The following is a 26,444-nucleotide window of genomic DNA, read 5'->3' on the forward strand; positions in this document are numbered from 1 at the left end:
TTTGGAGCGATCAGGTTGAGAAGAGAGAGTTCATGAATATTCAATTCTTGGCCTCTTAGCTGAGGTGGCTAGAAAGTGCATCAGTCAGTGCCAGTTGTTTTGGGTTTTGTTTTATGCAGATACCTCTCCCAAGGAAACTAGACAGAGGCCCCCCAATACACAGCCCAAGAGCCATCAGATGTTAACTTTATATATCTTCAGATTGTCATGCCTGCTTGCACTGTGCCTAGCACACTCCCAAGCCCAGCACCTAGTGAAACTGAAAGCAAAGTTGAGTTGTGTTAGCCTATTATACAGGTCTTAGTGCTGAAGGTGGATGTCTCTTAGGGTTCAGCTCCGCTCCTATTTAGGCAGCAAAGTAAGTGGAAGCTGAGCCATTTTGAGAATCTGGCCTTCACCTACTAACAGACCTCACCATAGTGAAGGGTGTGGCCAAAAGCTAGTGGCCCCTTGTTCTGATTCCTATTACAATGGCGCACTGATTTGTTGTGTAATGCGTGACCAAGTACAGCCCCAATCCTATACATTCTCAGTGGCAATACTTATGTGAATAGAGTTATGATGTACTTAAGTGTTTGCAGGGTTGAGGAAATCTTTTTCAAAGTAATATTTACCTTCTTATCTTTTAGGCTCAAAGTATTGATAAGTTGCTTTTATTTCTGCTTCCGAATAAATCTCTCTCCCTCTCATTTAGCCTATTGAAGATTTTTAAACTCAGAATAAATAATGGTGCTCATTAAATGTAACTTCCTCTCCATGCATAATAGCCAATATTAGGAGAATGGGTTACATTACTAGTTAAAACGGATGTTACAGGCTTCTGAAACATTTTGGCATTATGTGTCATTTCTCTTTAATGTGCCAAGAAATGAAACTGTGTGCAGTCTTACTAAGAGTCTCTTGGTAAAAATCTCACACGCGTTTTTTCAGCTAGAATCTATTTGCATAGCTGAGAGAGATTCAGTTTGAATTTTCATTACCACTCTTAACTAGAACATAATGCCTGGGATATACCCTAAGGGCAGCTGTAACAAATACACAGCTGGTTAGCAGATGTCAGCTGTACTAGTTAAAACAAACAAAACCACATTTCATCAGCTAAAAGCAAACACAACTACTCCAAAAATCCTAACTCTAGGGACATATTTGTTTAGCCCTATGCTTTTAAGATCTTAATCAGATGCACACTGTCTTCTGTAAGCATGATTATGGGAAAATGTTCAACCAAATGTAAAGTTCAGACTTAAAACTGGAAAAAGTCAATGTTAAGCCTCTTCATTTTCATACTATATAGCACAAAGAGCAGAGTAAATAGAGGCTGTGAGGAGACAGTACGTAGACAGCCCAATAAATTATAGTAAAATGAGTATATTGTCACCCAGAATCCCGTTTTATATTTACTATATAAAACTCCAAAGCACTAGGAGGTATAACTTTGCATAAAGAGCAAAAGACAGTATGAGTGTATGTATGTGTGTGTGTATATATACACACACAGAGAATATGAAGGAACCACACAGGCATGGTGGGGTCCAAATATCTGCATTCACTAAATATAGAATGTGAGACCTACTTAACTGCACACCTGGCTGCTCTGGCAGGGTTTTGGTGACTTGCGACATAGAAGATAGGGAGGACTAGTAGACAGCTCTCAAACTATTTAAAGGGATAGTAACCAGTTTTGATACACTGCAGTTTACCTTTAGGTTTTTAGAGTTTTTTATTTCATGGCTGCGGACATTTTATTGAGTTTTTATTTCCTAATTTTAAACAGGTAGGGAGAATTTACACAATCAGCTGGTGTAAATATGCACAGCTCCATTAACTTCACAGAATACCAGAACATCATGTTTGTAGCATGCTCTTCCCACAAATGTGGGATGCACCATCATTCAAGAGATGGCCAAATGAGTAGGGTTGGCCAAATGATTCAGGTTTTGCAAATGTCAATATTTTCCCAGCTTATAGACTACTAGTCAAATATATAAAAATTTAATTAAATTTTGCACACTTTTTTCTCATTTGCCTAACTCAGCATGTGATGCCTCTACTTACATAGTCCCACCAATTACTACCCACATGGGGTGAGAGCATGATCTGATTAGAGCACAGGACCAGTACTCAGGACATCTGGTTTGATACCCTGCATTGCTACTAATTCACTGTCTGACATTGGACAAGTCACAACCTCCCTGACTCAGTGTTCTCATCTGCAAAATTCGGATAATGATATTTTCCCTTCTCAAAAGGCTGTCATTAAAATCTTTGCAGAATGAGTCCTTAAATTGACCCCTTACGCATTGTAAGTATCAGCTTACTGCAAACTGATTTTATTTGATTTATGCTTGTAAATGGTGAGGCTGCTAGGTGGAATACTGTGTCCAATTCTGGACTCTACAGTTTAGAAAAGATGTGAACGAATTGGAAAGAATCCAGAGAAGAGCAACAAAAATGGCAAATGGTTTAGAAAACCCGATATATGAGGAAAGGTTACAAACTGGGCATGTTTAGTCATGAGAAAAGAAGACTCTGGGGGAGGGGAGACTCATAGATTTCAACTGTGTTAAGGGCTGTTTTAAAGATAACAGGGATCAATTGTTCTCCATGCCCACTGAAAGTAGGACAAGAAATAATGGGCTTAAACTATAGCATGGGAGATTTAGGTTAGATATTGGGCAAAACTTTAACTACAATAGTTAAGTTCTGAAATATGCTTCCAAGCAAGGTTGTGGAGTCCCCATCATTGGAAGCATGTAAAAACATGTTGGACAAACATTTGTCAGGGATAGTCTAGGTTTACTTGGTCCTGCCACAGAACCAAGGTCTGGACTTGATGACTTCTTGAGGCTCCTTCCAGCCCTACATTTCTATGATCTGTCAGACTACCCCTTATGGAAGGTGATGCTGTCATTAAGGTATCTGTTTGTAAGTTTGTTAGTTTGTATGTGACTGTAACAGGGTGCTGGCCAAAAGACACTGACCCAGCCCGTTAGCTCAGAGCCTGCTAGCTCAGCTCCCAGTGAGGGGAAGTGATTGGAGCTGACAGGGTGTGGCTGATTAAAGCACTAAAACAGAATCCCCTGTGAGCTTGATGGGGGAAGGCCTATAAAGCTAGCAGGAAGGAAGTAGAAGGAGAGGAACAGGACAGTGAGGAGTGAGGGCCTGTTACTCCCAGCTAGCTGGAAGAGCAAGCTGTTCCCCAAGGGGGATTGATACTGAACTGTATATCGCTGTCTATAGGTGGTGGTGGGAAAAGACAGAGAAATAAAAGGGCACTGATGTGATAAAGAGTGGTCTCCAGCTAATTTGTACCGTGAGTGACGAAGGGCCCATGTACAGTGACACATTCCCCCCCCAACCTCCAATTTCTTTAAAATGTCCTTAAAGGTGGAAAAACGAAATCCTGTTCCCAAGGTCCATTTTATAGATTGACTTACAGTGGACTGATAGAGCACCTGATCCTGATTATACTCAGTTTAGTTGTGTGGTTGTAGCTAACTGAATTCAGTGAAATTACTAATGATTTATACCAGTGTAAGTGAAAGGAGACTTGCGATCATCACTTCTTTTTTTCATTGCTGTCTCCATCCCAACAGATGAATGGGAGGGACCTACGTGTTGCTCCTAAATAACTGAAGGTACTGAGAATGATCCTATCGTGTGTGCTTAAACATTAGCATTGCACTTGTTAGTTAAAACTACATTAAATGAGACCAGCTGAATGTTTCCAAAGATCCCTAAACTAGATGCAATAAGTGACTATCAGCTGTTGTCAGGATAGCCTTCCAAAGTGTTTAGACATTTCTACATTGATTGGATTCACCTTGTATTAACCCCTCTGACAGTTAAGCTGATGAACTTTTGACTCCTGCAGCAATATGGAGAAAAATCAGATGCTACCCAGCTATCTTTATTTCTTGACTTTTCAGCTTTTACAGAAATATTGGATTCTGCAGCTGCAGGCACACTGCCTTAACAATGCCTTGGCATTAGTACTGGACATATGCTTAGACTCTTTTAGACCCAAAAGTAGTCAGTCGTGAGGTTCACACTAGCCTCACTGTAACAGATTCTCATGTTCACTTGCTGGGTAACCATTGACAACTCAGACAATGGCAGGACAATTTATACCTTTAAAAACTAACTGCACTAATGATTTCACCTTATAAGTCAGCTAAAGCAGACTTTTAATTCCATCAGCCTTAAAAGCAAGGAACATAAGAACTAACTCAAAGACTAATCAAAGCTTGCTTTATATGCATCTTCTTGAAGAGAAGGTTGAGGAGGGGTGGGAAAGTGTAAGCAAACAACTGCTATTCATCTAGATAAAGAAAACTTCATATACTACAAAGCGTTCTGTAGTTAACTCCCTTGTTCCTCATGCCCCTGTCTCCCATAAAACAGGAATAATAATACCCACTTCACAAAGTGCGGGGGAGAGAGGGGGAACATGAAGCCCACAGGGAAGACAGGAAGTCAAGCCTAATAGAAATTGCCTTATCACTGGAGCTGAGCACCCTCCCGTGGAAGTAAAAGAGTAATCGGTGCCAGCACATTGGAAAATCAGACCACACATTCTAACTTTAAAGGAATACATCCAGGGGTGCTGAAACAATTTGTATAGTGGGGGTGCAGAGGAGCCCTTGAACCAAACTGTAAACCCTGCATATGATGGAAACCACTTCAAGCCAGGGGTTGCGGTAGCACCTCTAGTTCTAGCACATATGATCACATTTGAAAGTTTTTGGCCTTGAGCCTATTGGAGTCAGTGGCAAAATGTCACATTGACTTCAGCTGGCTTAGGAACAGACCCAAAATATTCCTGAAAATCTCCAAGTTGCACAAAGGCCTGGTCTAACTTACAAAGTTAGGTTGACGTAAGCCACTTTGCACTGACCTAGTTGTACATGGGTTTACACTCTAAGTTGTCTCCCACCAATGTAAGATATTACGCCTACCTATATAGTAACACCACCTCCCCAAGCAGCATTGAACCACGGTCTATGCACACAGGTTAACACAGTGTGAGTGTAGATACAGGGGTCTACAAGGGTTACGTAGACTGGAAGCCTCCCCCCCGCACTTTAAAATCCCTGCTAATTTCTGAAATATCTTTTTCTGATTGTCCAGCTGAGCGAGCACACCTACCATCTCTCCATTGTTGTGTGCAACTGCCCAGCTAACCATTTTGGCTACAAGCTCCGGACACACTCCTGCCTGGAGTAGAATGGAGATATTGCATTTCTGGGCCTGTGGCAGGAATATGCAAAGCCCTTAAGTTCGAAAGTAATTACTACTATGTTCAGATTTTGTTAGGTACTGTTTTTGTTAATGAATAAAACTTACTTTGAAAACTATTAATCTTTATTAGTTTACAACACATGGTATACAATGCCTGCTGGCAGTGAAAGTAGTGGACTAGTACACTCTGTCATAAACAGATAGTTAAGGGTTAATAGAAGCAGCGAAGAATCCTGTGGCACCTTATAGACTAACAAACATTTTGGAGCATGAGCTTTCGTGGATGAATACCCACTTCATCAGATGCATATAGTGGAAATTTCCAGGGGCAGGTCTATATATGCAGGCAAGCTAGAGATAATGAGGTAGTTCAATCAGGGAGGATGAGGCCCTGTTCTAGCAGTTGTGATGTGAAAACCAAGGGAGGAGAAACTGGTTCTGTAATTGGCACGCCATTCACAGTCTTTGTTTAATCCTGAGCTGATGGTGTCAAATTTGCAGATGAACTGAAGCTCAGCAGTTTCTCTTTGAAGTCTGGTCCTGAAGTTTTTTTGCTGCAGGATGGCCACCTTAAGGTCTGCTATAGTGTGGCCAGGGAGGTTGAAGTGTTCTCCTACAGGTTTTTGTATATTGCCTTCCTAATATCTGATTTGTGTCCATTTATCCTTTTCCGAAGCGACTGTCCAGTTTGGCCAATGTACATAGCAGAGGGGCGTTGCTGGCATATGATGGCGTATATTACATTGGTGGATGTGCAGGTGAATGAACAGGTGACGGTGTCACCTGCATTTCCACCAATGTAATATACGCCATCATATGCCAGCAACGCCCCTCTGCTATGTACATTGGCCAAACTGGACAGTCGCTTCGGAAAAGGATAAATGGACACAAATCAGATATTAGGAAGGCAATATACAAAAACCTGTAGGAGAACACTTCAACCTCCCTGGCCACACTATAGCAGACCTTAAGGTGGCCATCCTGCAGCAAAAAAACTTCAGGACCAGACTTCAAAGAGAAACTGCTGAGCTTCAGTTCATCTGCAAATTTGACACCATCAGCTCAGGATTAAACAAAGACTGTGAATGGCGTGCCAATTACAGAACCAGTTTCTCCTCCCTTGGTTTTCACATCACAACTGCTAGAACAGGGCCTCATCCTCCCTGATTGAACTACCTCATTATCTCTAGCTTGCCTGCATATATACACCTGCCCCTGGAAATTTCCACTACATGCATCTGAGGAAGTGGGTATTCACCCACGAAAGCTCATGCTCCAAAACGTCTGTTAGTCTATAAGGTGCCACAGGACTCTTTGCTGCTTCTACAGATCCAGACTAACACAGCTATCCCTCTGATACTTAAGGGTTAATGTCTCTTGTACCTGTAAAGGGTTAACAAGCTCAGTGAACCTGGCTGACACCTCACCAAAGGACCAATCGGGGGACAAGATACTTTCAAATCTTGGTGGAGGGAAGTCTTTGTTTTGTGCTGTTTGTTTTGTTCTTTGTTCTCTCTTGGAGCTAAGAGGGGCCAGACGTACAACCAGATCTATCTCCATTCTTTCTAGCAGTCTTTCATGTTCAGAATAGTAAGTACTGGCTAGAAAAGGCGAATTAGTTTGTGTGTTTTCTTAATTTGCAAATGTGTATTTTGCTGGAAGGGTATTTTACCTCTGTTTGCTGTAACTTGTATCTTAGGCTAGCGAGGAGAGAGTCCCTCTAGTCTATGTATAAGCTTAGACCCTGTAAACATTTTCCATCCTGGTTTTACAGAGATAATTTTTTCTTTCTTTAATTAAAAGCTTTCCTTTTTAAGAATCTGATTTTTTTTTCTTGTGTAAGACCCAAGGGAATTGGGTCTGAACTCACCAGGGAGTGAAGGGGGAAAAGGAGGTGGGGGGAAGGTTAATTCCTCTGTTTTAGGATCCAAGGAGTTCGGATCAGTGTCTCTCTCAGGGAAAGTCTGGGAGGGGGAAAAGGAGGAGAAATGGTTTATTTCCCTTTGTTTTAAGACCCAAGGGGTTTGGGTCTTGGGTCCCCCAGAGAAGATTTTTGAGGAGACAGGGAGTGTACCAGACACTGGAATTTCTGGTTGGTGGCAGCGCTATCAGATCTAAGCTAGGAATTAAGTTTAGAAGGGTACATGCAGGTCCCCACTTTCTGGACGCTAAAGTTCAAAGTGGGAATAATACCTTGACACACATGGTATACAATGCCTGCTGGCAGTGAAAGTAGTGGTCTAGTACACTCACAATCCATAGGCTCAGTGATAAACACAGTCATATTCATAAATGTACAGCCAGCATCACAATATTAATAGGTGCACTGACAGTGTCATTCATGCAGGTACACCAAGCACTAGACAATTCCTGTCAGGCCCCAAAACAGCAAATCCAGATTGAGCACAGTTCACCACAATGCACTACTGTGGCTCATGGTTAAAATACCCTCTCAAAGCCTCTCTGAGCTGTATAACACTGTGTTCACCTCTTCTAACAGCCCTTGGATCTGGCTGGTCAAACTGAGCAGAGAGCTGCTCAGCTTCCACCCTTGCAGCAAGTTTCCCCCTCTGCTTCACAAATATTATGCAGGACACAATAGGCAGCTGTAACCATTGGGATATTTTTTGTACTGAGATCCAGCCTGGTGCGTAAACAACACCAGCGCCCTTTCAATCTACCAAAACCACATTCAACTATCATTCTGCACCTGTTGAGCCAGTAGATGAATCGTTCCTTGGTGCTGTAGATGTGGCCAGTGTATGGCTTCATTAGCCAGTGGAATAAGGGGTAGCCTGGATTTCAACATTACCAGTGCTAATCCACCAGTTGGGAAAGAAGGTCCCTGCTTGTAGCTTTCGGAACAGTTTTGTGATCTTAAAGACACAAGCATCATGCACCTTCCCTGACCAGCCAACACTGATGGCAGTGAAGTATCCCCGCTGATCCACCAGTACTTGCATAACTACAGAAAAGTAGCCCTTTCTGTTAATGTACTCTGTGGCAAGGTGCTCTGGGGCCAAAATAGGGATATGCGTGCTGTTCCTTGTTCCACCACAGTTTGGGAACCCCATTGCTGCAGAGTCGTCCACTATGCCCTGCACATGGCCAAGAGTCACAGTCCTGAGTAGCAGGAGACAATGGCTTGCATTCTTGCTCAATAATTGTCCCCATGGTGGATTTTCCCAGTCCAAAATGACTTCCCACTGACTTATCGTGTCATTACAAAATGGCACTACACGTTTCCACAGTGTGGTCACCACCCACTTCTCCACTGACAGTGCAGTTCTCAGCTTGGTGTCCCTGTGTTGGATGGCTGAGGCGAGGTTGGCACACAGAACCAGAAATGTGGCCTTGCACATCCGAAAGTTCTGCAGCCACTGCTCGTCATCCGAAATCTACATTACAATGCAATCCCACCGGTCCATGCTGGTTTCTTGGGCCCAGAAGTGGCACTCCACCTCTGCTGCTGCTCTGTGAATGCTACCAACAACTGTGAATTGGTTTGTGCTATCTCCCACAGCAATCTGTGCTCCAAGAAATCATCATATTCTCCATGTTCTTCTGGCAGCTCTGCAAATATCAGAGGATTGTGCATCTTTTGCTTGCAGCACTCATGGCTGTAGTACAAAGGTGTTCAAGCTCCATGCGTCTGTCAGAGATGGCAGTGAGCAACAAGTCCAGTGTGGGTTTGTGGGAAATTGAAAACAGGCATTAAAATGATGGGCTAGAGATAATATTGTGGGATGGAGAACTTTGTATTATGGGAAGTTGACCCCTTGCTCCCAGTCACCCCCGCACAACTTGCTTCTGCCCCACTGTGCATTGCCAAAACTACCCAAAAGACTGCTGAACAGTGGCAGGTTTGGTATATCAATTTTGCTAATGACTTAATGTTTTATTACAAAAAGAAAAAAATGAATTGTCAATGAACAGGGTCACAAAAAACCCAAAGGGCTAGTTTCTCTAACCAATCTGGTGGGGTCCATGGTATTTTTTTAATAGAACAACAGTGGTATTGTAATAGGAAACAAATATTATTCCATTTCTCAGCTGGCTTGATGAGTGGCTTTGAAGGGCAAAGTAATAGAGGTAGAAGGAGCAGAGTATTGGAGGGACACTGGGGACAGCATTACCAGACTGCCCATTTCTCACTCAAGTGGGCTAGTTTATTTTCTCCCCACATATTCAAAACTGTTGTGGGCTGGTACCCATTTGGAGATATGTTAAAAAACAAATTTCTACAATGGGCAAACCTTCAGGGGAGGGAAAGGATTAATAAGTTCCAAGTCAACTTCTCGTCTTACTCTTTATGAATTACAAAGCTCTATCAATTTTAGTTGTTTTTTTTTAATCCTACTTATGTAGTCACAATGGCCATCCCTATTGCAGTAATTCTCAGCTTTGTGATTCTAGCCTAAGGTGGGCTGTGAAGTTGTTTTTGTAGTAGCCACAAAATAATCTACAGCTTTATGTCTACACTACAGACATTACAGCTGTACCCCCAAATGAGCAGTGGTAGCTATGTCAGCGGCAGAGCATCTCCCGCCAACATAGTGCTGTCCACATTGGCACTTCTGTCGGTGAAACTTACATCAGTCAGGGGGTGGTTTTTTTACACAACTGACCGAAAAAAGCTCTAGTGTACACATAGCCTTAAGCTCTCTCAACCATGCCCTCCCTCTCCCCTCTCCCCGCCAGCACTTCTAGATAACATCTCTAAAAAAACTAGAGCTGGTTGAAATTTTTCAACCAAATGTATTTTTCCTTAAAATAATACTGTTTTGTCAAAATTAAACTATTTGTGAAAACAGTTCAATTTTGACATTTCTATGAAAAATCAAAATGCACATTTTTCATATTATTGTTTCACATTGTAAGTTTCATTTTGTTTCAGTTTTCAAAAAAAATTCAATTTTTAGTCTTTGTATTTGGGGATCTCATCTCTCCTTTCCCCCCCTTCCCTACTACACCTTCTCACACTGGAAGAGCGGGGAGTGAAAAAGGGAGAAAAGATGAGGAAACAAATTTTTCCCTCAGTTTTTTTTTCTCTCACTCTCCCTTTTCCAGTGGAAAAAGGCAGAAAAAAATAAAAATTGAGAGAAGTGGGAAGAGGAATCCAAAAATCTCAATCAAAAATGGGAGAAAGATTTGTTTTTGAAAACCAAACAAAAATCAAAAACTAAATAAAAATTTTCATTTCTGCTGAAAAATGATTTTTTTCATGGAGGCGGAGAACTAATCCCCTCCTCCCCCCCCCCAACCAGCTCTAAAAGGAATCAGTCTGACCATTAGCCTTTTGTCCATGTTCCTCAATGGGACTGTTAACTTAAGGTCTGTTGCATGAATAAGAACTGCAGGCTCAGACTCGTGTGTTAAATTGCACATTTGATAGAACTATTACTCACATTCTTCTTGAATATTTGAAGTGTTCTAGTTACACTTTGTAAGGCCTTGATGAGAGAAAGTCTCCTGATGAAATATCTTAGGAGATTGATTCCAGCCTGGCTTTGTGTAGAATCCCTTTGTTAATGGATCACTTTTCTGGTCTGTCATTTGTCCTTTTGGCAGGTCTCTTGCTATGCAAGGAAGAGATAATGTAGGCTGAAGAAATTTCTTATACCAGGGGTCGGCAACCTGCGGCACGCGTGCCAAAGGTGGCACGTGAGACGATCTTTAGTGGCACTCTGCTGTCAGCCAAGGTCCCGGCCACTGGCCACCGGTCCCCGCTCAGCCTCCTGCCTGCTTGGATGAATGGAACCCTTGGCTGGCATGGGGATGGCAGCCAGGAACCCAACTGGCAGGAGCCGGTGACCAGAACCCCAGACCGCTGACAGTCTGGGGTTCTGGCTCCTAGCCCCTTGCTGGCCGGGGTCTCTGCCCCCGGCCCCACTCAGCCTGCAGCTCGTCCTAGGTTCCAGCCACCGGCCCCGTGCCAGCCAGGGTCCTGGCCACTGGCCCCATTCAGCCCACTGCCGGCCTGGGATACCAGCTGCCGGTCCCACTCACCTCGCTGCACTATTATTTACTTTACATACAACAATAGTTTAGTTATATAATATAGACATAGAGAGAGACCTTCTAAAAATATCACAATGTATTACTGGCCGCAAAACCCTAAATTAGAGTGAATAAATGAAGACTTGGCACCCCACTTCTGAAAGGTTGCCAACCCCTGTCTTATACATTACTAATTTACATTATCGAACACATCATATTTCATTTGTGTGATCTCTTTGGGTCTTTCCATTGGGGATCTAATCATACTGCACCTTCTGTGCTATAGAGCTCTCAGTACCAATCTGTATAATTCAACATTTGGGAGTTGGGTTGGGTTTCCAAAGTACAAAACAACTTAATGTCAATTGTATAGATATTTTTTCCCTGAGGTACACAATGATAGAATTATTTAGAAGTATCATAATCCAAGGACCAAAAGAAAATTAAAAACCCAAATTGCAGTCTAATAAATAAACTGATCCCAATTCCCTCTCCCTCTACTGTATAAGGTGCAAAATCTGACCAGAATATATGTGAACAATGTACTGTGATAATGGTGATCATTTTTCTGCCCCCTCTTCCTTTCCACAGCTCCTCAGTCCAAGTTCCTGTAGTGAATCTTGCTCATCAACAAAAATCTTAAAGTATAAATGAAACATTCAACACCAGCAACAGGGAAAAAATGGTTCTCATAAAAAACATGATATAAACTTTACACAAGTTTAACAAGAATGTACATAGGGACTCTGAAGGAAATTCAGATTAAGTGTTTGTATCTTTGTGTGTCTATCTTAAAACTTTGATATACCCGTGAGAGGCCTACCAGCTTCTCAAGCCATGGTTTATTTTATAGTTCTCTATGCAGAACATTCTGTGCCTAAGTTATGGTCTCATAACACAGACCATTCCCTATTTTACTGTTTCCCAATCAGGGTCCCATGACTCTTCTGGAGTCCAACCCTGACTAGGGTGGACACCTCTGTTTCCCAGGTGCAGCCCATAAGATTGGCAGCATACAGTCTAACTAACCAATCCCAGCCATTCAGGATAAATCTTCTTCAGGAAAACCTGTTCTAAGATAACATTCTCGAAAAAAAACATCCAAAAGTCTTCTGAGACCCTTAAATCACAGGGACTCTGATAATTGATCAGTCTGATTTTTTTTAGTTTAGTTTAATAGTATTTGCATCTAAAAGGTGTTCTTCAATATTTATACACAGATTCTACTGATATGTGACTTTCTATAAGTTTATTACATTCTTTGGGAAAAGTTATCCTTTACAACACTTTTGTGTTAATGAAATTCTTGCAAAATTCTACCAATGAATTACCTACAAATGACTACACAGAGTACGAATGCCTGGTATCCCAGAAAACTATAATAGCCTGTTAAATTTTGAAAAGGAAAAGAAAAAAATACACAATTACAGTTCCTGAAAAAAAAACATAGGCACCATGCCAGTCTTTGCATTATCTGTTCCCTGTCTATTAAGATATTTCTTCTACCTCAGTGAATTTACATGACAAGATTAATAGTGGCATAGCTCTTCTGTTAATCTCTGGGTATAATACAATTTATGCATCTAATTTTCTAATGTATAAACTTCTTTCAGAGCTTATAAAAACGTAACAATGCATATCTTAGAAAACTTACCAGCAGCTACAGCATAGTTATTATGCTTATATGATGTGCTGCAGACCTACATTACTTCTAACGTGTTACTGGTAATGTTACAATAAGACTCACCTTTTTATCTATAAAACAAGAATATGGTTCTGCTTTCTATTAATGGACTCTTTTTTGCTCACTCAAAAAAGTAACAATATTAACATGCATATAGTAACCTCTCAAATATTCTTCTATTACAAAAAATACTCTCTCTATTTCTGTATAGAAAGGAGCTAATTTCTTATCACCCAGAGCTCATCTGTACAGTACAGTACATCAAACCATAATGTTCTCTAGCATTTTACAGAAGATAGTTGCATATTGTGAGATTATGAATAGTTAGATGACATGAAACTGGAGAAAAAACTATCTTCTAAGCAAGCTTGCTATGGAAAATTTTTGAAAGTTTCATAGAAGTCATGGTAAAAACTTCTGGAAACCATGGAAATCATCTGAAAAGTTATGTTACATGAATGTGTTACAGCAAATTCATACCACTGAATATTAAGTACACTTTATGAATGCAGTCAGGATTTTGCTATATTATTTTTCAGCAACAGGCGTCTTATTTAGATGATTTTTAAAAAAATATTGACAGGATGTGAATTAGATGCTATGTCTAACAGTTTAATGTTTATCTGATACAGACTTTGTAGTAATTAAACCACTTCAGTAGACCTGGATCTATACATCTTTTATGTATTGATTATGGTCTAATCCAATATGGTAAATTCCTTTGTTCTGAATTAATCTGAGCTCCCCATGTCTCCTGGGTCCACCCTTCTGAAAAAATACCCAAGACTCCAATTTGACTACTTTCCACTTCCATAATTTTATAAAATCCATGTGTTTCTAAATGTCCCAATGTTTTCCATTGATCTTCTGACTTGACCAGAAACCAGTCTTTTTAAAAGTCTCAGGGAAGGAGTCACACCTTTCCTACTGCTTATTTCTCTGTTATGGTCAATTACCAATAAAATCAAGTAGTTTTTCTATACTACATTCTGCAGAAATCCCTTTGGGTCTAAATTCAGTGTGGCTATGGATTGCACTCAAATCTTGTCTCCAACATTCTGCTTTTTCAACATGCTCACTATTTCAGGGTGAGACCAACCACCTATACATAGGAAAAGAATATTACTCATTTTTTTAAATAAAACTGAATAAAGTGACATTGATGTTTACAGCAGTACCTAGTAAATGAGGCATATGCTAGTGGTTCACAACCAAGGGTCTGGGGCCCTCTGTGGGGGCCATGAGCAGGTTTCAGGGGGTCGACCAAGAATGGCTGGCATTAGACTCAGTAGGGCCCAGGGCAAAAAGCTGAAGTCCTGTCATGTGGGACTGCAGACCCGGGCCAAGCCCCACCACCCAAAGTCTGAGCAACTTCGCTTTGTGGTGCCCCCTGTGGTGTAGAGTTCCAGGCAATTGTCCTCCTTGCGACCCCCTAACACCAGCCCTGACTTTTATACGCAGTGCAGTAAAACAGTTGTTGTGGCACAGCTGGGCTGTGGAGTTTTTATAGTATGTTGGGGGGGCCTTGTAAGGAAAAAGGTTGAGAACCCCCTGGCATATGCTATTGGCACTTTATCTATATAGATATTCATATGCTATGATGATGGGTGATAGTACAAAATATTTAGGGAAGCAAGAGATGAGTAAGAAAATGACACTTTTGTGATCACTGCTAGAAGTATGCACTCTATTCTGGGTCGCCTCTAGGAGCCTATATACACAGGGACGCTCAGGAGAGTTAAGACTAATTAACTAAAGGTGTAAAATGAATCCCCAAGGCTTAAGCCAAAGCAGGAACTAAGGCTAATTTATTTCTGAATAACAGCATCCACTCAGAGAATTAATGCTCTTTAACTTCACGTTTTTAGTTAATCCATCTTAATTTTCCAGTGTTCCCATATAGACAAGACCTAAACATTCACTCCTTCCTTCCTTATTCATCACTGAGCTGCATCACTGTTCCAACAGTATCAAAACTTCACCGTGCTCTGTCTTCCATCCAGCTACGTCTGAAGATAAAATTCACAGTGCCTGATGCTCCATGCTACTATAAGAGGGGGCTGTGCACTGAATCTTTTTTTTCCAATCAATTTTTTTAAAGTGTATCAGAGTTGAAAGGTCAGACTAAGCTTTAGTGTAACTTCAATGCCTGCAGTGGAGTTACGTGAGTATTGAATTAGGACTGAGTATTTTAAAAGACAGTGATATGTCATCTATGTAGGACTGAAATGGGGAACAATGATGGAAGTCCTTGTTGATATGACCGCAGGGCTCATCCAAATGCATTGGCTTGTTTAACATACAATATTTTGCTGCTCTATTTTGTTAATTTGAGAGCCAGCATGTTCTATAGGACCTACCTGGCTACCCAGACATCTGTTTCAAGTTGAGAAAAATAAGAAAACTTGGTGCAGTCCATCTTCCTTCTCCTTATCAGTACTGCATCTTACAACCAGATACTTAAAGGAAAATGATATTTCCTAGAGGCAACATCTCAGATCATTATACTGCCTATATTTAGCATATCATAGCTTACCTGTTTAACAGCATAAAAGAGACGCCCATAGCAGTATATCATGACCATTACAGGGATGACCAAGCAGAATATGAAGAGACAGATGATATAGGACACAGATTCAGCTGATTCAGAGGTCCAACGTACTGAACAGCTTGTGCCAGCCCCCTCAATCCCATAACTGCTCCAGCCAATGAGCGGTGGTACTGTCCAGATCAGAGAATAAAGCCAGGAACCACCAACTGCTAGCAGAGCCTTCTGATAGTCAGAGCCTCGTTTGTTACATAGGGTGATGGTGCTATAGCGTTCATAAGACAGGATAGCCAAGGAGATCAGGGACACAATACCTGCAAAAAAACCAAACAATTCAGGGATTTAGTACCCCTGTTTTATATGGCACCAGTGTAACAGCTATGAGAATATCCTGGACACACATTACTGAATTATAAGTGTAAACCTTACTGAATTACATTTTAAGCATTTTAGGAGTACATTGTATTGAAAGTGCAAATGTTTATGTACTATTGAGAGATTGTATGAATTATCATGGGGGAGGGGGACCATAGTCCTCCAGGAACTAAGAACAGTGGGAGGGTGATTAGGAAAATTCACTCAAGTTTCAACATCTCCAGAGAGGTGCCACCAGCTGGTGAGAGAATCACTAATATTGATTCAAACTGGATTCTCCAGAGACTAAAAGTCAAAGAAAAGATTTTTGGTTAAATAGCCTGAGTTAAAAGTGACTCAGGGCCTTCTCTCTGATCCAGTAGACAGACAGGACCTTCTGTTCCAAAGGGAGCCCAATCCTTAGGGAATGGTTGGAATGTCTTTGGCTCACTGAAGCCGCATAAGAGTTGGGAGCTAGTTCTGAACTGAAGCTTTGATGAACTTGTGACCACAGGAAAAACCACTGTGTGAGGTTTGAAGGACTAATTACCAACCAGCGACCTTGCTGGGAATCACGGGGAGATGCCTGATAAATTGATTAGCACATGTGTAGGTTCTTTCATTGTTTTTAATATGTTTTCTCTGCAACGCTTTCACCTTAAGAATAAATGTGCTTGCTTAGAAAGGGCCATGTGGTAACTTAACTGTGGCAATTACACTGTGTGCCGTCACTGAGGAGAGAAGCGAGGCAGGCCTGCTTAGGTAGTCTGTCTTTTGCAGGGACGCTCACAGTATAATCAGGGAACTCTGCAGCCTGGAAACACCCTGCTGAGAAGAGGGAGAGACACAAATCTCTGCCCAAGAAAGGAAACAGCTGAGGAGCTGGAAACCTAGAGTGGATACCTTTTCTGGACTATAGAGGGTGGGGGAATACAGATGCAGTTGCACTGGACTATGACTGGCAGCAAAAAACTAAATACCCTTTTCTACATTATTAGAGTATTTGATGTAGCAGTGGAAATGCCTTTTTGCATTGAAATCCGCTCTGGAGCCAGTAGCTCTATACAGTATATCAAATTCTTCTTGCCTAACCCAGTGGTTCTCAAAGCTGGTCCACCGCTTGTTCAGGGAAAGCCCCTGGCGGGCTGGGCCGGTTGTTTACCTACCGCGTCCGCAGGTTCAGCCGATTGCGGCTCCCCCTGGCCAATGGGGGCTGCTGGAAGCGGCAACCAGTAAGTCCCTCGGCCCGCGCCACTCCCAGCAGCTCCCATTGTCCTGGAACAGCAAAACACGGCCAGTGGGAGCCACGATCAGCCGGACCTGTGGATGGGGCAGGTAAACAAACTGGCCCGGCCCCCCAAGGCCTTTGCCTACACAAGCGGCGACCCCAGTTTGAGAAACACTGCTCTAAGACTAACCACGAGTTTGAGACTCTAATATGTCTACATTACGTCTTATGTCAGTAGAATGTATGTCACTCAGGGGTGTGAATAAGCCACTAATCCCCTCCATCCAATCCCCCCCACGCACATCTGGCAAGTTATTTGTAAGAGACTAGTTTGGGTTAAAAGTGTTATTCCAAAGTTGCTAAGCCTGATTTAACACTTCTGCCTCTTTGTAAAAGTGTCAGAAAGATGCAGATGCTGTATAACGTGTAAAAGATAATAAGTTAAGTAAATAGACTCTAACATCGGTTGTATGTTCAGAGAAACTTAGTGGAATACCGAAGTAGGAAGCTATAAAGAAATCATTCTGAGAGTTATACTTCCTTAGAACAAAGGCAAGAGTCCGCTTCTGTCTTTCACAGACTTAGCCCAATTGGTTAGATCAAAAGAGAGGCATTTTTCCTTAACTTTCCTGTGAAATATTGAATTAATTCTTGTGTCAACCTTATACATTGACTTAATAGTAATTGCCAAGTCAGATAAACTGAACCATTGATTTATTGACTGAATTCCAATTGTAACTTTGATTTGATCATCACATTGTGTTGTATTTGTTTAGTTTAGGGAAACTGGAAGTAAATTAGTTAGTGACATATTTTGCTTAAATTTATATTTGTTTGCATATTATCTTAATAAATCCATAAAACACACAAGACTGGTTCCTCTTGCGGGAACACTACCTTTTTTACAGGCAAAAGTAAATACATTGAGTAGCTCCCAGACCTGCATTGTAATTATTTGATAAACCATTGCACTTTCTTTGAACTAAAGGAGGTTCTCTTTTGAAATAACACAGAATTGAAGTTCAGCTAATAAATTAGGACCAGGGCATCATCAGCCATGACCTAACAAAATATTGGCAAATCAGTTTAAAACATAAACTACCCCCAAAACACATTTTCCTTTAGAATATTGCATAGGAAATCATTTTTCTTATTTACACAAAACATTACACACATACATTCCTTGCCAAAAGCCATTTCAGTTTTACTTCTCTTTTATTGAGTTTCACTGACATGACCCATATTCCACTTCTCTCTGCAGGTCCAGGGCGATGATATATGTGATCCCAAACTACAGGAGTTCTAAAAATTCATATTCCTCTTTTCTGTCACCATAAGACTTTAAATCATGTATTGTATTTGAGCACATAATAGTGTTGAAACTAATATCAGGCCACACTGAGTCTGGTACTTTTAAAACAGTAGATTGCTGACTTTAATGTGAATAAGTGGGAATTCAGAGAAGAGCGGGGAAAAATATGGAGGTGCTAAGGAGAGACTGACATGATGGCATGGAAATGAAAGAACACACTGTGTAACTTGGCTAAATAAAGATTAAGCAGTTATGAGACGTAAGAATGGCCATACTGGGTCAGACCAAAGGTCCATCCAGCCCAGTATCTTATCTACCAACAGTGACCAATGCCAAGTGCCCCAGAGGGAGTGAACCTAAAAGGTAATGATCAAGTGATCTCTCTCCTGCCATCCATCTCCACTCTCTGACAAACAGAGGCTAGGGACACCATTCCTTCCCCATCCTGGCTAATAGCCCTTTATGGACTTAACTTCCATGAATTTATCCAGTTCTCTTTTAAACTCTGTTATAATCCTAGCCTTCACAACCTTCTCAGGCGAGGAGAGACAACTATCTTTTGAAGACTACAAATACTGATGAAGGGGAAAACAGTTGTACAAGAGATTGTATAAAAAGGAACAATGAGATAAAATTAAAGAGAGCCAAAACAAACAAACAAAAACCCAGGGTTATCATGAGGGAACACTTCCTAAGAATGAGATGTATTAGAATGGAATAGGTTTGCAAGAGAAGTAATGGAAGGCCTTTCACTTCAACATTTATAACAAGACCAGACAGAGTATTAGAAGATACACAATAAAGACCAATCTTATACCAACACAGAGGTAGAAAAGGGGACTGGGGACCAAACAGTTCCCGTCAATCTCTATCTTCACCATCACCACTGACAGTTGAAGCACCATGAAAACATAAGAAATAACAGATTTAACTGAAAGATTCTAATTTCATACCAATGGAAAAAAACAGGTGCTGATTTTCTAGTTTGAAACTCTGAAACTACATAAATACCTAGGGAAATGTAACAAATAGAGAATGAACTCTCAGGATAGAATGAAAATTTACCACTGGATCCAAATAATATTTTGGGTAATTCTCCTAAAGATGATTCTTCACAAAAATTTCTGCATATTTTTATACTTTATGTATTAGTTGGCAATGAAAATAAGACAGTCCCAACTGTCCCTAAATGGATTTTACAAGCTCCAGAGGGTGCCACCAATGAAGAATTGGTGTATAGACTGAGAAATAGAACTGTCAACAACTTTGGAATCCTTGTTTAGCTAAAGTGGTATAAATCATATTACTGCTTTGTTATATTTCCTATGTTTATAAAATCAGAGTCTACTTGATGCAATATAAGTCTCAACTTTTGTGATTTTCTTATTGTGAGTTTCACAGCAATGGATGCTTTCCTAAAATCCCCAGCTGCTGCAGTCATGTAAATGTGAGAATCAGCTTTTTAAAAAGAAAATCAATGTTTTAGCCTGCATGGTTGCAGAGAAAAGCATGAAAAATGTGACACTCTCCCCAAGTGTACCCAAACAGTTCAACCACCATAATGCAAATGAAAAGTATCCACATTTTGGTGTGGGGCTTTTTCTTAATCTCGAGATTTTGAAGACAATCATGATATTTCAGGGCCTGTTTAATGATGGTTTGCCCTTTGGCATCAGCAACACTGTGTATATCCATGCCCATAAAGAAATGCCTTCTATAAATAGGGACCAAACTAAACCCACTAATTCTAGGCCAGAATCTGCTTTCAATTTAAAGGCAACAGCAAAAAGGTTCAGGGCCAAATCCTCAACTGGCATAAACCTGTCTAATTCCATCAAAGTCACTGGAGCTACACTAGTTTATACCAGCAAAAGATATGGTCACCACTCACTTCAGTGGGAGCAGGACTAAGTCTTCCATTTGTACTCTTGGAATCCTCAGCTCACCCATGGCTGGAGTTTGGTTTTATTCATATTTTGAAAACAAGCAATAGCATAACAAACTGCAGCACAAGTTTCTCTCTGAGCATGGCCTTTGTTAGGGCTTCCCTTCTGAGCTTTGGCCCAGACCTACAAAAGGACTTCAACACCTAAATCCAACACTTAGCAACACCTAAGTCCAACTGTCATCAATCACTTTGAGTTTGTTAGTTTTCTTTTATACAACTGTAATATGCAGACAAGGTTTGCTCAGCTGTATAAGCAGCCATACAGAGATATAAAACTTAAATTCCTATCAACAACACATAAGATTAGCTGCAGTGATTCTTTTCCCTTTTCTTAAGACTTCCTTAAGGCCTGTAACTCTGCTGGTGACCCACCCTGTTAAGAGATTTTAGAGTCTTGTCTGGAGACACTGACTGCTTCCCACTGAAGACTCATTGCAGCAGATGTGGCTCGCTAACGCCAACCTGAAAAAATGGGAAGTGGAAGAGTCCCCACTATGAGTGAACCTTGTCTGCATATTACAGCTGTATAAAAGAAAACTAACAACTCAAAGTGATTGGTGACAGTACTATTGGATACTTGCTGAAACACACGTAAAGATCTTTCTATATTTTTCCTATACACATAAAGGGAAAGTGGAGTGACTTATGCATTTGATGCCTTTTACTGGTCTCAACGTCTTGGTATGCGACAAGGGAGCTAGGAGGACATCAGGCTCAATTCGTGATTGTCTGGGTAGGTTTGAAAGCCACATGAAAGAGATGAAGATTAGAGAGAACCAGAGTGAATTCTTTGATAAAGATATTGCACCCTCGTGCAATTTCCTCCTGACATAATGTTTCATTTTAATTAAAAAATGACTTATTTGAACATTTCCAGTCAAGCTATAAATGTGTGCTTATTATAAATAATTCAATTACCTTGCTTTTTTAATATTTACATTAAATATTTTCAGTTTAATTATCACTTGCTAATCTACAAGATAATATAAAAGAATTGACTAATGAATTTGGATTAATGAAGAACTGACCCCAAACTATGTCCAAAGCATTAATAAAACTTTTATTAAAGTAGGTTTTTTACATACTTATTCTCCCCTAAGTTGTTTTCACTATAGTATGCCTTTTTACTTCTCAGTGTCCTGAAACGGAAGTGCTGTAATATTCAGAGAGATAGTTAGCACAAGATTTTAGCCCAGCCTTGCAAATCCAAGAGGTATGAATGACTTAACTTTTGAGTAAGCTACAGCATTAGAATAAGAATAAGCATGTTCAGCTCTACCAATTATGAGTTCTACTTGTGCTGCCTTTATGAACTAAGGAATTCATCTATGAACTGCAACTTTTACTGGCAACAAGACATGACCAGTGACAAACAATAACCTTCTCTTTAACAAATTGAAACTTTTTCATATCTATCCTGTTACAGACTTGACTTGAACATATTGTATTCTTTCTTGATAAATTTCATGCAGACCCCGTTAATGTTAATAGCAATTATGTGTATTTATCAAGAGATTGTGTCCATGAGAAAGCTGTACCAAATTAGTAAAATCTGTTTCTTGTGTAGATAAGACCTCTGGCTTCATTTGCAAGTTCAGCCCTGGTTATTTTCTGAATACTTACATTACTGACTATTCCCATTTCTGCCTGATTCATTTCCAAGTCGATGAAAAGAAGTGAAAACAGGAGAGTTTTTAGAGGGACTTTGGAGAGAGTGTTTGAGAAGCTTGCTTTCCAGGTACAGTTCTACTCTCAAAACCATGATGGGCATCAGTGAAATACTGTTTGGGACTTCCAATAGACGTGCCATGTTTTCATTCATGCCCGAAGTCAGAAGAGACTTCCTGAGTATGAACTGGTGGCTGTGCTGGAAGAAACAATTAATGGATTGGAAGGATAGGTACAGACATTATAGAGTATCAGAAAGGCTGAAGAGTTCTTGAACAACCACATTTGCGAAGAACCTGAGATTCAAGGAAGAAAGGATACACAGAGAAAATCAGATGAGGCTCTGCAGTTCATAACTAGAACTGGTTGACATTTTGTGGGGCATTGTAACTTTTCAAAATTTGTTTTCATTCTGAATCTGAACAAAAACACCCTTGCAAAATTTCCTGCAAAATTGAAGTTTTGAAAAATTATGTAGGAAACTTCTGTTTCAAAATTTACTTTGTTTTCAGTTTTATATTACTTTATTGTATTATATGTAATTAGTAGTGCATAATATGAGATAACATAATAGTTGAAATATTCAAGTTTATTTTTAAAATCATTAAGGGCAGCTGCTACTTAGTTAAGATTGAAGCATCTTATTTTATTTTCTAGATCAAAGGATCTCCTGTTTATTACAATGTAGCAGTTTGACACTTTAATACTTTTTGACCAAGAAAAGGTGGTGCACGCTATGCTAATTAAAGGAGCAGCTCTTCTCAATAGCCTACAAAAATATTGAAAACAGCTGGTCCTCTCATTAGTACACTGAAAGAGTAGAATGTCCAAGTGATCATCCTGGAGATTCTTCCTGCCCCACTGGCGATGGAAGACAGAAGGCAGAAGATTCTTGAAGAGAACTGCCGACTAGGTATGTAGTGTTATAGTAGAGGGTTTTCATTTTGTGGAATACTAGTCCACCTTGCATGGGGAAAGGAGGCAACACAGTTTGGATGGTGTCTATCTCATTAGAAGGGGAACCTGTCTTCCAGGGGAGAGGATGGGTAAACTAGTTGGGATGGGCTTAAATTAATTAAAAGAGGATGGTTAAAAGAGGAAGCAAATTAGCATTTTTGGGCATAAATCAAGATGTTGAGAACAAAATTAATCAAGTACCCAAAGGATGTGAAGGGAATTCATAAACTGTACACCAATGCTAGGAGCTGGAGTAAAAAAAACAAGAGAAATTGGAATTTCTCGTTTATGAGCATAAATTTGACCTAATTGGTATTACTGAAACCTGTTAGGAAGATTTGCCTGATTTAAATGTTAAAATGCACTGGTTAAAACCTACTTAGAACTGCTAAAACCTATTGGCACTGTCAAGGGTGGACTGGGCCCTTGAAGAGAGAACGGGTCTAGCTCACCTCATGAACAGCTTCTTTATGGGGCCTGATAGAAATCAGCTGCCCTCCATGAAAAGCAAACAGAAAACTGCAGAGAAGAGGGGAATGCTGAAAGAGACTAGTGTGGAGTGGAACACAGAGAAACCTGGGACTGGGGAGCTGGAGAAAGACAGGAGCTTCTTGTAGGAACCAGAAAGCTGCAGAAGCATTGGAGACAGCAGGGGAACCAGGCTCCAGCCAGGCAGGAAGTGGGAATTGCTATAAAGAGGGATTTGAATTGGACTTTATTTTAGGGACTTTAAGTTTTGTTCTGAATTTTTATGTTGATAAACCTAGACCCTATGGAGGGATGTTTGCACAAATGTCTGCACAAATACAGGCCTGTGTGAAGTCTACTGAGGAGCCCAGGATGAATGGAAACTGAGGTAGGGTACCTGGTCATGAGGGGATGCTTGGGAGGCAGCAGACTATGTTGCAAGCACTCTGAGTCAAAAATAGCATTAGCTGTTTTGGGGTCACTGATAACTCACAAGCAAATGACCTTGAATGCTTATGGATTAATGTTATAAGTGATAAAGGAAAAGATGAGATACTACAGATCATCAAATTGGGTCATCCTGTTCACTAGCATATCTTATTATGCCGTGTTTCTCAAACTGGGGTCGCCACTTGCGTAGGGAAAGCCCTTTGTGGGCCGGGCCAGTTTGTTTAGCTGCCCCGTCCGCAGGTCTGGCCGATTGCGGCTCCCACTGGCTGCAGTTCGCTGCTGCAGGCCAATGGGGGCCACTGGAAGCAGCGGCCAGTAAGTCCCTTGGCGCACACCACTTCCAGCAGCTCCCACTGGCCTGGTGCAGCGAACTGTGGCCAGTGGGAGCTGCAATCAGCCAGACCTGCGGGTGGGGCAGGTAAACAAACCGGCCTGGCCTGCCAGGGGCTTTCCCTACACAAGCGGCGACCCCAGTTTGAGAAACATTGCTATAATATATAGGAAAAAAGCCAGTACAAAAATGTCCTCCGAGTTTCTAAAACTTACAGATGACAATTTCCAAACTCAAAAATTGGTGCATCCAACATGAAGGAATTCTATATTAAACCTTATCTTGACAGATAAAGAGGAACTGATCACAGAACTAAACATTAGTGGCAGCTTAGGTATAAATGATCATATGAATTTTTTACAAACCAGTAATATACATCTGTGGTGCTATAAAAGGGACAACTTCACAAAGATGAAAACAATTATGAACCAAATCAGTTGCGTGAGTTTTTAAACAGAAAAATGTGAATGATAAATGAGAACTATCTAAGAACACTTTACTAGATGCCAAAAAAGCCACAGATAAGAGAGAAGGCCAGACTGGTTTTTAAAAAAAAACAAATAAATCTGAGACTTAGGGGGGAAGTGAAAGCAGCTATATTAATAAAAAACAAACAATATAACAAATGGAGGGAAGAAAGGGGAAGCTGATAGTAATAAATATAAATCAAAAGTTAGGAATATTAGAAAATAAGGGAAGCCAAAGGACAAATCTATGGCCAGTAGAGTTAAAGAAAATAAAAATGAACTTAAGGAACAAAAGGAATCCTAACAACGGTATTCGTCTATTAATGGATGGATGGAAATGGCAGAACTGTCAATAATGTAGAAAAGACAGAAGTGCTCAATAAATATTTCTATTTTGTACTCGGGTAAAAAGCAGACGACGTAGTGAGATCATATAATGATGGAATACTTTCCATTCCAACAGTAACTCAGGAGGCTGGTAAACAGCTACTAAAGCTAGACATTTTTAAATCAGCAGATCCGCATAACTTGCATCCAAGTGTTTAAAAGGGCTGTCTGAAGAGCTTTCTGGAGCACTAATGATGATTTTCAGTAAAGCCTGGAATGCTGGGGAAGGTCCAGAGGACTTGAAGAAAGCAACTGTGACAATATTCTAAAAAGGTAAATGGCATGACCTGGGTAACTATAGGTCTGTCAGCCTGACATCAATCTGTGGGCAAAATAATGGAGTGGCTGATATGGGACTCAATTAATAAAGAATTAAAGGAAGGTAATACAATTAATGTCAGTCAACATGGGGTTATGGAAAATAAATCTTGGCAAACTCACCTGATCTCTTTTTGGATTTGATTATAAGTCTGGTATTGGCATTAACTCAGGAAAGTCCTAATGGCTGGTGCTATTATACAGCAGTCTGACTACATGAATGCAGCGGTGCCTTCTTGCTTTATATTAAATGAATGAATCATAAATTAGGTCTATTTGATGAAAATCTAGAGCTTGTTGCAAAGCCCATTGAAGTCAGAAAAAAGACTTTAACTGACATCAGTAGGCTTTAGATCACAAAGTGTCATTAGAGGCTGGACAAAGAAGACTTATGCCTCTGTGCATATTGCTTTGCCTGATGTAAAGTGGGGGTGTTTGTCAATCATACATGTTGTAACCTCCAACCTCCAGCATTGTTGTAAGTTAGTCTGAAAAAAGGGCTGTAAGAGTTAAAGGCTGTTACCTGCCAAACCCATATTATGCCTGTGTCTGTATGTTTGCCTGTTCTACCTTGACCGTACATCAGTGTAGTTCAGTGGTTAATTTGTAATGAAAGAGGTGCTGGGGCTCAAGCAATTTTTTTTTTTACATTCATAACTGATGCAGCAAGCCCCAATGTGCCAAGGCTATAAACTGCTAGCCCTAGAGGTGCCAGGGTTCAGCCCTGGCACAAATTAAGATGTAGTTAGACTTAAGCTCATCAGGGCAAAGACCATGTCTCATTTTGTATCTTGTATAGCACTAAACACCTGTAGTGTTTGACCCTTCAACCCCTACTCCCACGGAGCAGCACTTACTCATGTCAGTGTCCCATTGAATTTACTTAGCGAGAAGAGAGGTGGGAGAATTGGGCCCTATGCTATTAGTAAATGGTTGCTCCTTGAAGCACGTACATTTTTATAAATTGGTCCTAAAGTGAATGAGACCTTTCTAGTTTGGACAGTTTTTTGATGCTCTGCTATAAAATGGAACTTATGGCTGACATCCTGCATTATAAAAAAATACTGTATTTGTAAGATCTAC

At 40.5% G+C, this 26,444-nt stretch overlaps 1 protein-coding gene across 1 annotated transcript in view; it reads right to left on the reverse strand.

Moving 5' to 3' along the window:
* LOC115654799 (vertebrate ancient opsin-like) overlaps positions 1 to 26,444 on the reverse strand; it is a 111,529-nt gene that overhangs the window by 58,586 nt on the left and 26,499 nt on the right. The window contains exon 2 of the mRNA XM_030569592.1: positions 15,462 to 15,787. Coding sequence (XP_030425452.1) covers positions 15,462 to 15,787 — 326 coding nt within the window. The remainder of the gene's footprint in view (positions 1 to 15,461; positions 15,788 to 26,444) is intronic.

The sequence above is a fragment of the Gopherus evgoodei genome, chromosome 1 (assembly GCF_007399415.2).
Source record: "Gopherus evgoodei ecotype Sinaloan lineage chromosome 1, rGopEvg1_v1.p, whole genome shotgun sequence".
Classification (NCBI taxonomy): Eukaryota; Metazoa; Chordata; order Testudines; family Testudinidae; genus Gopherus; species Gopherus evgoodei.